Source organism: Sceloporus undulatus, chromosome 7 (genome assembly GCF_019175285.1).
Source record: "Sceloporus undulatus isolate JIND9_A2432 ecotype Alabama chromosome 7, SceUnd_v1.1, whole genome shotgun sequence".
In the NCBI taxonomy this organism is placed as follows: domain Eukaryota; kingdom Metazoa; phylum Chordata; class Lepidosauria; order Squamata; family Phrynosomatidae; genus Sceloporus; species Sceloporus undulatus.
In genome coordinates this window covers 13,262,818-13,277,350 of record NC_056528.1, presented here as the reverse complement: position 1 = coordinate 13,277,350, position 14,533 = coordinate 13,262,818, and the positions used below count along the sequence as shown (strand labels likewise).

Here is a 14,533-nt window from a genome sequence, read left to right as displayed (position 1 = left end):
CATCCATAGGGTTTTTTAGTGGGGTTTTTGGGGGGTTATGTGCCCATGTTCTAGAAGAGTTTATTCCTGACGTTTCACCAGCATCATTTTCTGAAGATGCCAGCCACAGATGCTGGCTAAACATCAGGAATAAACTCTTCTAGAACATGGCCAGATAGCCCAAAATACCCACAAAAAACTATAATATAATACTCATTTGCCTTACTCAGCGACAGAAGAGACAAAGCGAGGAAACCACAGGACAAGAATTCAGGGCTTCGAAATTTATCACTGTATCTTAAATCTCAAATATCTGATAATGGGATTGAACTCGACACACCGCTGACCAGATCACAGACGGTTAAAGTAACACTACACAGATAAAGGTGGCACAATCTCTTCTCTAAACACAGAGGATGGATACAAAACAACAAGATGGGACCCACCAATGGCTTCTCAACTAATATCTCTTACCTAGTCCAAACCCTGTTGCATGTGGACTCCCTGAATCACTCTATCCTTGCTGATAAATCATGACCAGAATCCTAACCCTTGTCCCTAACTATCCTCTTTCTAGATGCATCTGAGGAAGTAGACTGAAGTCTAGGAAAGCTCATGCTGCCAACTTCTTTATTTCGGCGACCCTCAAAGGTGCTACAAGGTCTCTCTGCGTACCTATCCTCCCGCCAATCCCAACTTTGACTTTTCTGCGTGTAAGGAAATGGGGGCAGGTCTGCGTGCGTGTTTGTGCGTTGTGTGTGCACGCAAGGCGGCATTTGTTATGCGAGTTCTCTCTCTGTCGGGGTGTCGGGGTGTTTCTTTACCTTGTTGCTACACTTTCTGATGGTGGATGTGAGCTCACTCACTACCATGTCCACACACTTCAGACAGGGCTCCTTCAGTTTCTGCACCTGCTTTTTCACAATGGCTTCAAAAGCGAGGTCAGGGGTGAAGAGACCCGTTCTGCACGGCAAAAGGAGCAGGGAGGGAGAGAAGCGACAGGGAAGAAAGAAGCGTGGAACGTGGAGCAGGAGGAGAGGAAGAGCAGGCAGAGTAGGGACAGAGAGAGAGAGAGAGAGAAAGAAAGAAAAGAAGAGCGTGAAAGGGAACAGAGAGAAGAGAAAAACACAAGGCAAAAATGAGTAGTGAGACTTTTGGTGCGGCCCACAGGCAAATCTAACCCAGGAGAGCATCGCTAAAGGACCCTATGTGCTGCCAAGCATCAGGTGGATTTTGCAGGATGAAGAAAAGATAGAATGCAAAACTGCAAGGCAGGGTGGGATCAACAAAATGATGGACACACACAAAATGACGTCCTCAGCCACCCCAAGGCTCTCCCTTGAAAAGATCTATCCTTTCAGCTCCCTGATTAAGCTCTTGCAATCTCTGGTTCATCTCCCTTCGAGTTACTTGCTTCCTAGATGGGCTTCTAAAAAGAGTTAGATGGTCACAGCACACCTGCATCTCAGGAATCTTTGGAAATGCAACAATGAAAAAGTGTTGGCAACACAAAGACCAGGGAGAAAACCTACAGAGGTCTAACAATAGTTCTTAGAAAGGGTCATGTGCTCATCTCCCACTTTATCTCATTACAGAACATGTGCATACACTATGCTAGACTCTTCTTTTGCAAACATTGTTTACAAAAGCCTACCTGCTTTTACACAGATCCGTATGTGTATGTTGTTTTAAACTGATCGTGGTCATCTTATTCTATGCTGCCCCCTGAGATCTTTACACAGAGGACAGCATATACTGTAAATATTTTAAATAAAGTTATATTCTTCACCAGGCATAGATTCAGCATTAAGTCACTGTGTATATCACCTGATTGTTTGGTTTCTCCCTCTAGAATCAGATACAGAAAGATGAGGGAACTATAGTACCCTGCATCCAAGATCTTGCTAGTCTCTTTGCTATCATGTTTCCTTAGGCATAATGCACACACAAAGTGTATACAGACATATCTTACAACCTCCTTTATTGCTGTTTTTCCCATGCCCAGCTTCTCCCTTCTTTTACAGTTGTACTAATAGAGAATCAAATGGTGATGGTTTCTCTATATTGCCCAAGCTTCAAATGGCCCAGTAGTCTTTCAAAAACAATAACACTGAATCACCACCTGAAATGTTAGGGCTGATTTGATGCCTTTTTAGACATGTTCCCACACCGTTTTGAGCGCTTAACAGGGTCTGCCTGTCAAACTGAACTGTAGTTAAGGAAATGATCTGCTTCCAGAGGAACAATGAATTCCCTTCTTCACATTTGAGAGACACAGCATCGACTGGGCAGAGTAAGGCAGCCACAGCAGGCAGGAGATTTGGGGTGTTACGAAAGAAGAGCAAAGTCCAAATACCTTTATGTGGTCATTTTTGTATTTTTATGCCAGGAAGGGTGAGGGCTGCTTGTGAGATTTTATGCTCTCATGAGCCAAAATAACTTCACAGATTTTTGGAGATGTACCTGGACTTGAATGAGTGAAGTGTGCCAGGCAGCAAAATGTCTTGGTCCATCCTTGGGTAGCATTGACGCATTTCGAAAATGAAACACTTCACTTAAGGCTTTTGCACATACCTGCCCATATCCATTTCGCTCCCTCATACGCACATACACACACAGTCTGAAAGCCAAGAGATCAGCTTGGAACATGGTATCTAATAAGGATTCTGTTGGTTAGGGTTGACACAAACATATTCACAGAGCGTTTATCTTTCACAAGCCGCAGTATTCACAAAGGTACCTGCAACCAATGCACCTGCAACCAACCACACTCACAAATTCTGCTATTTCAATGAACAATGAGGCTGGGGGAACTAACTCACCAAGAAGCCCCAAGAAAACATAAGATCAAGCAGGTTCTAGTCACAGAACAATACAGCACAGAGCTAGCCTACAACACAGTGCCTACAATCTGGGTATGAACCTGAGCTTGGTGAATTTATAAAGCCCTTGTATCACAAGTTTCCTACATTGAGAGCATCTGCCTAGTAGTGTATGCTTATGATATTCAACTTTCATCCCTCTGCTCTGGGTATTTGGTCTCCATCTCCTCTTACCTCTCATAACTCTTTCCTTTTCAGATGTCAGCTTGCATTCAAACCTGCAATGCCTATTATTTTTGCACTCCAAAATCTCTATTTATGTTTTCTTTCTATCTTTTCTATTCTTGTTTTCCTCCTGTACTTTAGAACAGAGGTGGGGAAAATGCAGCCCTCCAGATGTTGTTGGACTGCAGTTCCCACCAACACTTGCCAGCAAAGCCAAGGCAATGAGCCTTGAGAACATGAGTTCAACAACATCTGAAGGACAACATGATTCTCACCCCTGTTTCAGAATAACACAAACACACACCTCTTTCCAATAATCCAGGAATAGTAACCATGCCACCTTCCAGACACTGCTGGATTGCAACTCCTAACCAATGGTGGGAAATGCTGCAACTTGTAGTAATGTCTGTAAGGGCCCAGGACTCCCACCCCAGTTGATAGTCTGCTACCAAGCCTTGGACTCTACCTCCACTGAGAAAGGAGGAGACCATCCTTCATGTCAGCTCCAGATAGGGTTTTTACTATAGGTACAGACTTGCTACTCTGGGGAGGGTAGAGGGACGAAAGAAAAGAAAAGAAAGAGGGGACGAAAGAATGTGAAGGTTAAAGTAAGGGAGTACACAAATAAATAGACACAGAGAAAAAGGAACTTTGCAAAAGAGTAAAGGAAAGGTGATTGACCGATGGGGAAACTAGCAGAGGGAGCGGGCAGACAGGGGACATGAAACGCTGGCCCTTCCCATCCAGTTGTTCAGATGACAGTGCGTACTTGGCAGCCCAAGGGCATGTGCCTGCCAGATAGCAGGCAGGAATGGCAAATTTCTGGGTGCTCCCCACAGCCACAGACAACCCCCACCGCCAACCAATCCCCCCTAAAAGGAGAGCAGGACAGAAAAAGGAAGGTCCTCCTCCCAGCATCCTAGAATCTTGAGGAACCTGCGAAAAAGTATCACAATTTTTGTAGGCATCCCCACCCCAAACCCAGGCTCCAGGACAAAACCCAGTCGTTCAGACCACCAGGCCCTGTCAAAGCAACCTCAAGTGGCATCTTTCGATTGACCTCAGATTCCAGACCAATCTTTCGCCCCGCCTGGTTACCTGCTTCCCGAATGGCCAGCACCTCGTCCAACATGCCAAGGGTTCCAAGTGCCCATGCTTAAGAGAGTCAAGCACCTTAAATATAGGTATAGATATACACACATATATGCCAATACCTGGGGTCCTACCTGAAGGAGCAGGCCCTGACAGAGAGCAGTAGATATCTCTCCTCAAATTTATGTTCCCATAATTCATACGGAGGGCACCACATTGGGGGAGGCTAACTCATGCAATGTTCACGTACTACAAGTGAGTAAGCATCCATTAAAACTCATTGGCTGACATCCTACTAGTGACATATGCAGGTGTCAATTCATCTTACACCTTTGTATGCTTTTAAAAAAAAGAAATCACTGCAAAGGTTGGTGTTTTATCTACCATCCGTAACAACCAAAGCCGCTCCTGGACTCATTCCCCCAAAAGGCCATTCAGTGGCTGGCAGAGAGTGGATTGGCAAAGCATCCCCATAGCCATAGTCAGACATAAAATGATTATATCAACCACTGAGAACTCCAGAAGACTCCAGAGGATCTGTCAATAATGTCATTGGACTGTACTTGGCTATGGGGACATAGCCAGATAATTCCTCATTATATCTTGCTCTCCACCAGCTACTCCAGGACTGTGGAAATGTAGCAACTAAGTAGTGAGTCCAGGAGGAGGCTTGAGAAGAGAGACGTAGCATACTTCTACCTGTGGAACTTCTATCTGTGGAACTATTACACTACATTGTGCAGGAGCTTGGCCTTAGAATCCTGCATATTTCCACCACCCGCCCTTCATCCTATGAACATGGTTTCCTATATGTCTCCCATTCTGAGTGGCTGAAGATCTCAAGTCTCTCCAGGAAAACACAGCTCTGGAGTTAACACAGAAATCTAATATGGTCCTGCTGAAGAGAGGGAACTGCCATCTTGCTGTATCTGTATTGCTGTGTAAAGAAGAAATGATTCAATGTGAAGTCAAAGGCTTTCACGGCCAGAATCTATATTTTTGGTGGGGTTTTCAGGTTATTAGGCCGTGTTCTAGGAGAGTTTATTCCTGATGTTTCGCCAGCATTTGTGGCTGGCATCTTCAGAGAATGATAGCATGGAGGTTCTCTGAAGATGCCAGCCATCATTCTCCGAAGATGCCAGCACAGATGCAAGCCAAATGTCAGGATTAAACTCTTCCAGAACATGGCCACATAGCCTGAAAACCTGACGTTTCGCCAGCATCTTCAGAGAAGATGCCAGCCATAGATGCTGATGAAAGATTGTATGTACAGCGCTGTGTAAATTTACAGCGCTTTATAAATAAAGGTTAATAATAATAATAATAATGAAACATCAGGAATAAACTCTTCCAGAACATGGCCACATAGCCTGAAAACCCCACAAAAAACTAAGAAATAATTCCCTTGTACGCAGTTGTTGCTCATGATACAAGACATGGGAAGGTGGAGTTTTCTGACCACAGATACATATGCATGCGCTTTATGAGGAATGCATGGCTTTAGAGGAAGGTCAAGAGTTGTGCTTTCCCCATCTCTTTCCAATTGTCTAGGGAAGCCCAGGCTGGGTTCACTCAAGTCTAGTCATGCTGTTAGGGAGGGTGGTTAGAAGAAACAACAACCAAAACATCACTGCCAGGCAAGGGCTGCTGCCCAAATGACAAACGCTGTGCTTCAGCCGAGGGCAGGTGGGCATGAGCGTGCGTGGGTGGCACTCCATGTGCCCCTTCCCAGGTTACCTTCTTGGTGCACTGTCTAACGGTATTGATTAACTCCATAATGACCATGTCCACGCATTTCAGGCAAGGCTCTTTTATCTTCTTCACCTGCTTTTTCACAATGGTCTCAAAGGCCATGTCCGGCGTGAAGAGGCCGGTTCTAAACACCCGAGACAAAGTTGGCAAAAGGAACAAGAAGAAGGTGGGAGGGAGACAGGGCAAGGAGAAGGGCATACAGCATTACATATATATATATTTTAAAATATCCAGGGCAATTGTTTGTTATTAATCACCAAAAACCAGCTTAGCTATCCCTTGTGTAGCACTTGAAGACACAAAAATGAAAAGAAGTTATCAACAAGAGCTCTCCAAGCCCTACAAAAGCAGTTTCCCAAAAGGAACATTGCTGGCCATATCGCTGACCCCATGACTGACAACAGTCTTTCATCCACCTACTTAGGGTCAATTAATAATTACTCAATTATTTCTAACAAGGAAACTGCTGATGTGGAATCCAGCCGATGTAAGACACTGCATCTAACGGAAACACAGGTTAGGTCTGATTTCCTCAACCTGGCACCCTTTTTGAGTGCTTGGCTGCAACTACCACCATTTAGCTTTGGAAGCTAATGGTGATTTAGACCAGAAGTGGCTACTATGAGGGTTGAAAATCATGCACCTCTACAGGTGCTGGATTGCAACTCCCATCAGTCCTAGCTAGCATAACCCATGGTGAGGAATTGCAGTCCGCCCGAGTCTAAAGGGCTGCATGATCCCCAGCCTTTCAACAGATTGAGAAACTGAGCTCTTGTTGATATTCAGGAAAGCAACATAAAACAATAGCTGGGGTGGGGGGTGAAGGTAGCATGTTACCACCCATGTTACTTTCTCTTACGAATAAGATCTTCCCTTCCATAGGAAATGGAAAGGAAGCGTTACCTCCGAGAAACAGCAAGCAACCCTATAGCAAAGACCAATGGGACTCTCCCAAAGCTCAAGGGCTGCACATTCCTCCGGCCCATTTGCCGACCTACCATACCTCTGACGTCTTCTGGACCAAGGCACTGGATTTTCTAGAGAGGCTGTGAAAGAAATGGAGCAGAGGTGCTGCCTCTATTGCATTGATACGTGCCTGATACCATGGATGTTCTTTATGGCGTAGCTGATCTCTCGCCGGAGCTCCTTCTCATCAAATTCCATCTGCACCAGAAGAAAAAGGACATCATTGCTGCAAAGCCCAGTATAGTAACCAAAGCTTTATATATAGCACCAAGTTAGCTTTGATTACAGGGTTTACTTTATAAGCTTTTTTTTGCCACTCATTTAATTATTTCATAATGTAAAATTAGCACATCAGTGAATGTATTAATATGTTGAGCTGGCCTGGAGTGGTGGTTTGAGGGCTGGAGTGGGTGACCAGAGTTCAAATCCCTATTCAGCCATGGACTTGAACAAGTGACTCTCTTTCAGCCCCTGCAATATAGGGCCTTCTTTTATCTCATCCTAATATGAACCATAGATTTGCCAATTACCGTATGGGCCTCCATCTACTCTACTGACTTTGGGAGGACCGTATCTAGTTTAAATAATTCGTGAATTACAGGATACTAAGCCTGTAATGAACACGTCTATGGATTTTTGTGGGATAAACTCTATATGGTTCCTCTTAATGGAATGGAGATAGAAGAAGAAATTCCATCCTAATACTTGTTCAGAAAACAAATGTCTCTTAGCTATAGCCTGGCATCTGGCAATAATGATACACATTAAGCAGAGAGAAAGAGATGACAGAAATCTAAAAGTAGAGACTAATGGAAGATTAGGTTTTACCTTCACCAGCTCAAAGGGGAATCTCTCGTGGAAAATGCGGTTGATCCTAGCACCTCCAGACAGTTCATAGGTATCAATCTGATCCCCAGAACCTTCAATGCGTTTCTCAAAGTCCACTGCAAACTGTTGAACCATCCTGCATGGGGAAGAAAGCCCCCAATACTATGAAGAGGAAGGCATGGTCAAAACAGTATTCCCACATAGCTAAGTAATCCAGTTCTACTGACGCTATCACAGGATTTGAAAAAACCCAAGCAAACAGGCCTAAATCTGATTGTCAATATGTACTAGAGCCCATCAATGGAATTAATGGAGAAGCAGCGTTCTAAAGTCTCGTATTCTCCCATACAAGCCAGCCTGGGATTTGTGACCTGAGGAGCATTAATGGATAGAGCCTAATGGATAGAGTGATAGACTGATTGATTATTTACAGGTGATTTGATAACGTACGCGCATGACTGTACCTGATATAACTGCATTGTTAATGTTTAAGACTATTTTAGTTGCAAAGGAGCTATGATACATTTGCCAAATCAAAGAAATCCTTCACTCACTGAAGCAAAGCTTTGGTCTTGCGAGCAGGGTCATCTGGGCGGAAGTTTTTATACTCATCCACTTCTTTTTCAATTGAGAGAAGCTGACTTTGGAGCTTGTTCCGCAGGCCTGGCAATGTGTCTCGGATGTGATTGGTCAGTTGCTACACGAGAGATGGTTTAAGAATGTGAGTTTAAAAATCCCATTAGGCTGGCTCACACATATTCATATTTCTGCAAGCAATAAGAATAGGATATAGATATAATACACTGAATTTAACCATTTACCTGGTTAAGAATTTTCTGCAGGTAAGGGGTTCCCATGCGCTCAGCCATGTGCCGATATGCCGGGTGGGAGAGAAAGAATTTCCTCTCTGCAGCCAGTGCGGCTTGAATGTCCTTCTTTCCATCAATGTCCTTCTGGCTTCTGTTGACCACTCCAATGTAACCTGGGTAAAGAGAGATCAGAAAAGTCAGCCGACAAATGCATGGAAATGAACCCAGGACAGACACAACATACAAGGCTATGGATTAATAAGGGGCAGCCAGAAACTAAATGGTACAGAAAGTAGGTGAAACGGTCAGCATAGCCCTAATCATTAAAAAGCCAAAGATATAGCTGTTTTAGTCTGCAGAATCAGATCTTGTAGCACCTTTGAGACTCACTAAAAGAAAGAAATTGGCAGCATGAGCTTTCATAAACTAAAGTCTACTTCTTCAGATGCATTTGGGGATGAAAAAGCCAACCAGCATAGTGGCCATAAGCAAAGAGTATAAACAGAGAGCAGTAAAACCTGTGGATGCCAATGGGTATAAAGCACCAATCCTAACTCTCACAGGTAAACAGTATATTTAAGGGTTTCTCATCTTAAACTCCTTTCGTAAATCCTTTTGCATGGGAAACTCAAAAGACTGCTCGATTCCCATGAAATCCATGCTAATGCTGTCTGCACAGCTTATGTACATTTTAAGCTATAACATCTCACCTACAAGATAACAAATCCAGGAATGGCAACTTTCAATCGGAGAGAGCAGGAATGCAGCCTGAGAAGGGAATGAAGCATCCAGAACTGAAGCACTTCGCGCTGCCATGTTTTAGTGCTGGTCCCATTTATATTCTCTGACAGTAACAGATGTCTTCAACTCTTCATTTGGACATCTACCAAGGAACCATAATGCCAGCTGTCCAGGACATTGTGTTACTTTCTGATGAACCCCACCAGTAAGTTAGAAATCGTATGCTAAATGATATAAAACTAGAGTAAGAACTATTTAACCCATTTTGAATTTTCACTGTCCTTTTTGCTGAGCACAAGGGATTGCATCTCCAGCCTTGGAGAATGATGGCGATTTTTAGAGTAGAGGGAATTCTGCCATGATGCTTGTCGGATGGAAAGTGGACCAGGAAGAAACCTTTAAGAGCAAAGGGGGAAAAGGGCAACAAGGAAAGATGAAGGTTCCCTTACCTCTCCTTAGAGGCAGCAGCTTGTTCTCTAGAACATCTCGAGCATCGGTCCCTTCATCCATCAAATCCAGCTTGGTGATAACGCCAATGGTACGCTGGCCTGTAAGACGAAACAAACATGTTATATCTTGAACCAAAACAGAATAAGCAGTCAATTCACAATCTGGTTTCAAACCAGTGTCTGGTATGGACTGTGCATGAAGACCAAGAATAAAACTAGCATCCATGGATAGTTCAGCTATTTACCAGGCTGCAACTCCCTTTGGTCCAAACCCGGATAGCCAGCTTCTTTAATGTAATACCTATTATCTTTATTTCTTGCACTCTCCAACCTGGCTGCTAACATTTTAGTACTTCTTCTTTCTATCTGTATGGTCTTCAGATGACATTCTATGCATCTGATTCAGCTGCCTCTGGGCTATAAAGCTTTATGTTATAACACATTTGTTAACCTTTAAGGACTCCCAAGAATCTTAGATACTACAAAGGCAATCTAAACCAATCAACCTAGGAACTGCAATAAACCATAGTCAAGATGCAAAAGAAACTGACCAGGCTAGAGACATATTAACTGTACAGAAGATGGAGTTACCTTGAGGGTCAACCTCTTTTGCAATCTTCAGAGCATCAGAGTTGGCCAGATCCGAATTGGCTGGAGACACTGCAAGGATGAGGCAGTTCTCTTTGGTGACGAACTGCATGAGCATGTCACGGATCTGGAACTCAATGTCAGCCGGTTGGTCTCCAACAGGAACCTTGGTCATCCCCGGCAGGTCCACCAGCGTCAGGCTCAGGACTAGGCAAAGGGAGAGAAAGAAGTGAATAGAACAGCCTATGCTCCTGATGACAAATAACTAAAAGAATTTGGAAATGCAGCAGCATTGAACTTTAAACAATCTGCCCCAATCTGGTGCCATCTACATGTGGTGGATTTCTACTCCTAACATCTTCATTTGTGATGGTCATCAATGGAGCCACATAAACCCAGATGTGCAGTTGACTTGTTAAGCAATTCACTATTTATCTCAGTTAATTTCCATTCTCTGCACACAAGTGAAAATGTAAGAACATAATAGATGCCAGCACAATAAAACATAGCATAGGACCCGAACAGACAGGCCAAAATAAAGCTGCTTCAGGTCACTTTGGAGGTATGCTGTTTAAATGATGCATGTGTCCTAAGAGGTCGGAAGCCTTGCCAAAGCTACGCTCCAGTCCTATGGACTACAGTGTAGCTTTGGCGCAGCTTCTGGCCTCTTAAGATGTGTGTGTCATTTAAACAGCATACCTCCAAACTGATCCAAAGCAGCTTTATTTTGGCCTGTGTGTTTCAGCCCATAGAATCCTTTCCAAATAGTACATGATGCAACCAAAGCAAAACAAGAGCTTGGAAAAGGTTCTTCATTGTACTGTATCTCCCAGAACTCCTCAGCCAGCATGGCTTTTGTACTTGCCAGTTGGGGAATTCGCAGAGTTATAATCTGTATTAATTCCAAATAGCAAACATTGAGTTTCTATTTTATATAAGAGACACCATTTTGCTATGCCATTGTATTTAATGGGACTTGAGCATCCATGGATTATGGTATCCACTTGGGATCCTGAAACCAAACCCCAGCGGATAACAAGGACCCACTGCAAAATGTGCTGCCATATGAACTGAAGGCACTGGAACATCAGACAAGGGGGACCACAAAGCTCCCAAGACCCACAACTAAACAGGTTGTGTTAGTTAGGGCATTGCTTACCGTGGGGAGAATAGACCCGCAAATTGATCGGGACGGCAGAGATTCCTTTATTTGATCCGGTCACCCTGTCCGTCTCCGCTTCGATTTCTTGACGGATCTCATCAAAGTCAGTGAACTTTTTCCCTTTGCAGTGTAGAAACTCGCCATATTCTAGATGGATGCAGAAAGCAGGGATAGTAAAACAAGACAGCAGACATTACAAGCAGCCCTTATGTAAACATGGTCAAGAGCTGATGAAGATTCAACATGGATAATTATTATTATTATTATTATTATTATTATTATATATCCCACTTCTCTGTGAAGATCAAGTTGGTGTACAATATGCATAAGAATACAACAATATAAAATAAACTCATTGTCCCTCCCACCAATACAACAGTTAAAATTCCCTTATAACAATAAAATGACATCCCATTGTTAAAACAATCAGATCAATCAAATAAATGCCTCGTGGATAAAACTCACAAGAAGAAGAGATATCAGCTGGAGGTGACTGACTTTCAATCAAGTTACAAGCCTCATCTGCTGGCATTCCCTCTTCTAGACAACTCTTAAGGTACAGGATCCAGTCTTTGCGATGGCAAGCCTATGCGTCCACACCTTCTCAGCCCCAACCTCTCCTAAATCTCTCATTTTTCCTATCCCTATTTCAGCCAAAATGGCAACAGGAATGGCCCTGCATCATTTCTAACACCCATTTTGGCCAGGATAAGCCTTTTTAAAAGAGGTAATGTGGATTTTTTCGGGCTGTGTGGCCATGTTCCAGAAGAGTTTATTCCTGACATTTTGCCTGCATCTGGGGCTGGCATCTTCAGAGAATGGTGGCATGGAGGTGAGTGGGGTATGTGTGTATATATACACACATATATATTCACAGTGTGTGACTCTTGGTTGGGAGGAGAGATTTCTCTGTTAATCTGAGCATTGCTCTGTTGTTGAATGGCAAGGCTATGCAAGGAGATTTTGTGTCTGCTTCACTAGTGGTCCATTGTCTGCTGGGGAAAAACCCTGATCCTGGCTGGTTTTCATTTACATTTGCTGGGTCTTGATTTTGGTGTTTTCCAGAACTAGTAGCCAAACCCTGTTTACTTTCAGGGTTTCTTCTTTCCTGTTGAGGTTGTCCAGGTGTTTGTGGAGTTCAATGCCTTCCTTGTGCATCATGACCCAATAGTTGTTGGCATGGTCCAGAATTTCAGTGTTTTCAAATAGCATTTTGTGCTCAGGATGGTTTATATAACATGTTTTGCTACTGCTGATTTTTCTGGCTGACTCAGTCTGCAATGTCTCTCGTGTTCCTTGATTCGTGTTTGGATGCTGTGTCTGGTGGTCCCAATGTAGACTTGTCCATAGTATGCGGTTAACTCCTGCGGCTGCAAGAGGGTCCCTCCTATCTTTCACTGAGCAAAGCATTTGCTGGATTTTCTTTGGTTGGTTTATAGATCATCTGGAGGTTGTGTTTCCTCAACATCTTTCTCTATTCTGTCTGTGATTCCTTTGATGTACAGTAAAAATACCTTCCCTTTGGGTGGTTGTTTGTACCTTCCCTCCTCTGGGTTTTTCTGAATCTGGCAGCCCTTCTGATGTCTCAGTGCTGAAGGGCTGGAAGTCAGGAGGAAACTGGTTCCTGACTCCCACATCCTTCTCTTCTCTTCCTTCTTCTCAGTTAATGGAGTACAAACTACTTTTTCACTTTAAACTCACTTTGCAGCAATGTAAGTAAGCTGAGGACAAAGGGAGAAAGTGGGAGAAGGAGAGAAAACTAACATCTTAAAAGCAGTACATAGAGAGATCTTGTAGCACCTTTGAGACTAGCTGAAAGAAAGAAATTGGCAGCATGAGCTTTCCTAGACTGAAGTCTACTTCCTCAGATACATTTGGTGGAGTGGAATCCAAATGCATCTGAGAAAGTAGATTCATGCTGCTAATGCCTTTCTTTCAGTTAACCTCCAAAGGTGCTACAAGATCTCTCTACGTACTGATCCTACACACTAACATGGCTACATCTTTGCTTTTTAAAAGCAACTGGGGAAAAACAACATGACAGAGGCTTAATCGGGATTGTCCCTAACAAATCAGGGCAGTTAGAGGATATGGAGTAAGAACAAATACTGGATGTATTCTGTTTCACTGTAAAAACCGGGAAGAGTTGCAAGCAATTTTGAGGAAGTCCTTTGACATTTGTACAGCACTGATATAGAAGAGGAAACCACTCACATACCTGTATTGGAATTAACCAACTGCAGGACCAAGGGGCGCCTGGTGACAATGCCAGACCCACGCGGAAGGAAGTCCCTGCAAGAAAAAAGAGGAATCCCGATAAGACGGCCGTTTCCTTCCTTTGGCCTCTTTGGCTAAGGGCCATGCGAGGCATGACATCCACCACATCCGTCCTTGTTGAAAATCTTAGACAAGGACCTTCCTTTCAGTTCATTTTTCCAACCACAATCCACAAGTTTTCATTTTCACATACACACACACATGCAACCTTTTCCCCAGATGTTTTGCAGTCCAAATTCCAACAAGGGGTTGTGTTGCAACCCACCCACGCACCCATGGTCCCCTTAGACTTGCATCAGCAAACTGGCGCAGTCCTTGGATCGCCCAGATTCCTTCCTTCGCAGAGTTATTCTCGCGCAGAGGCTCTGACACATGGGACATTTCTGACCAGAGGGAAGAAGCGCATTAACCACATCTTGGTCACTGTCCACAGTCAGGCCTGACCTGACACAGAATTGGGACCATAGGAAATGGTGATTTTACACTTGGATATTGTTAACTTCATAACAGGGCCAGCTCCAGAGGAAGGCATTGCTGACCACTGACTCTGTACCACAGATATATTAATTTAGGAGTACCTGTATATGCTCAACTATAAGTCGACCTCATGTATAAGTCAAGGATTTTCCCAAAAGTAAAAAGCAGCTGATTCTGTCCACCTTCTGTGCAGGTTAATGTCAGATTAATGCTCAATGCTCCCAATGTGTCTGAAAACAATCCCACTTTTCCTGGGTCTTTCTGGGATTTAAATCCAGTTGCTGCACAGAATTTGGGCACTTAGCCTTCCAAAGTGTGATAAACTCCTAGCTCTTGTACAGGGGACAAATAATATACTTACTTATA

At 43.6% G+C, this 14,533-nt stretch overlaps 1 protein-coding gene across 18 annotated transcripts in view; it reads right to left on the bottom strand.

Moving 5' to 3' along the window:
* DNM1 (dynamin 1) overlaps positions 1-14,533 on the bottom strand; it is an 81,894-nt gene that overhangs the window by 51,738 nt on the left and 15,623 nt on the right. For 12 of the 18 annotated variants that reach the window (XR_006104979.1, XR_006104976.1, XR_006104978.1 and 9 more), the window contains exons 2-10: positions 13,632-13,705; positions 11,411-11,560; positions 10,255-10,458; positions 9,664-9,762; positions 8,486-8,646; positions 8,219-8,361; positions 7,665-7,800; positions 6,967-7,034; positions 5,856-5,994 (exon numbers count right to left, since the gene is read on the bottom strand). Coding sequence is in view for 13 of the 18 variants with exons in the window: in XM_042478812.1 (XP_042334746.1) it covers positions 5,856-5,994; positions 6,967-7,034; positions 7,665-7,800; positions 8,219-8,361; positions 8,486-8,646; positions 9,664-9,762; positions 10,255-10,458; positions 11,411-11,560; positions 13,632-13,705 (1,174 nt within the window). In the remaining 5 variants the exon portion in view is untranslated. Of the gene's footprint in view, positions 1-803; positions 943-5,855; positions 5,995-6,966; positions 7,035-7,664; positions 7,801-8,218; positions 8,362-8,485; positions 8,647-9,663; positions 9,763-10,254; positions 10,459-11,410; positions 11,561-13,631; positions 13,706-14,533 lie in introns of all 18 variants that reach the window. The other 6 variants (XM_042478813.1, XM_042478816.1, XM_042478823.1 and 3 more) reach the window with 1 other exon arrangement.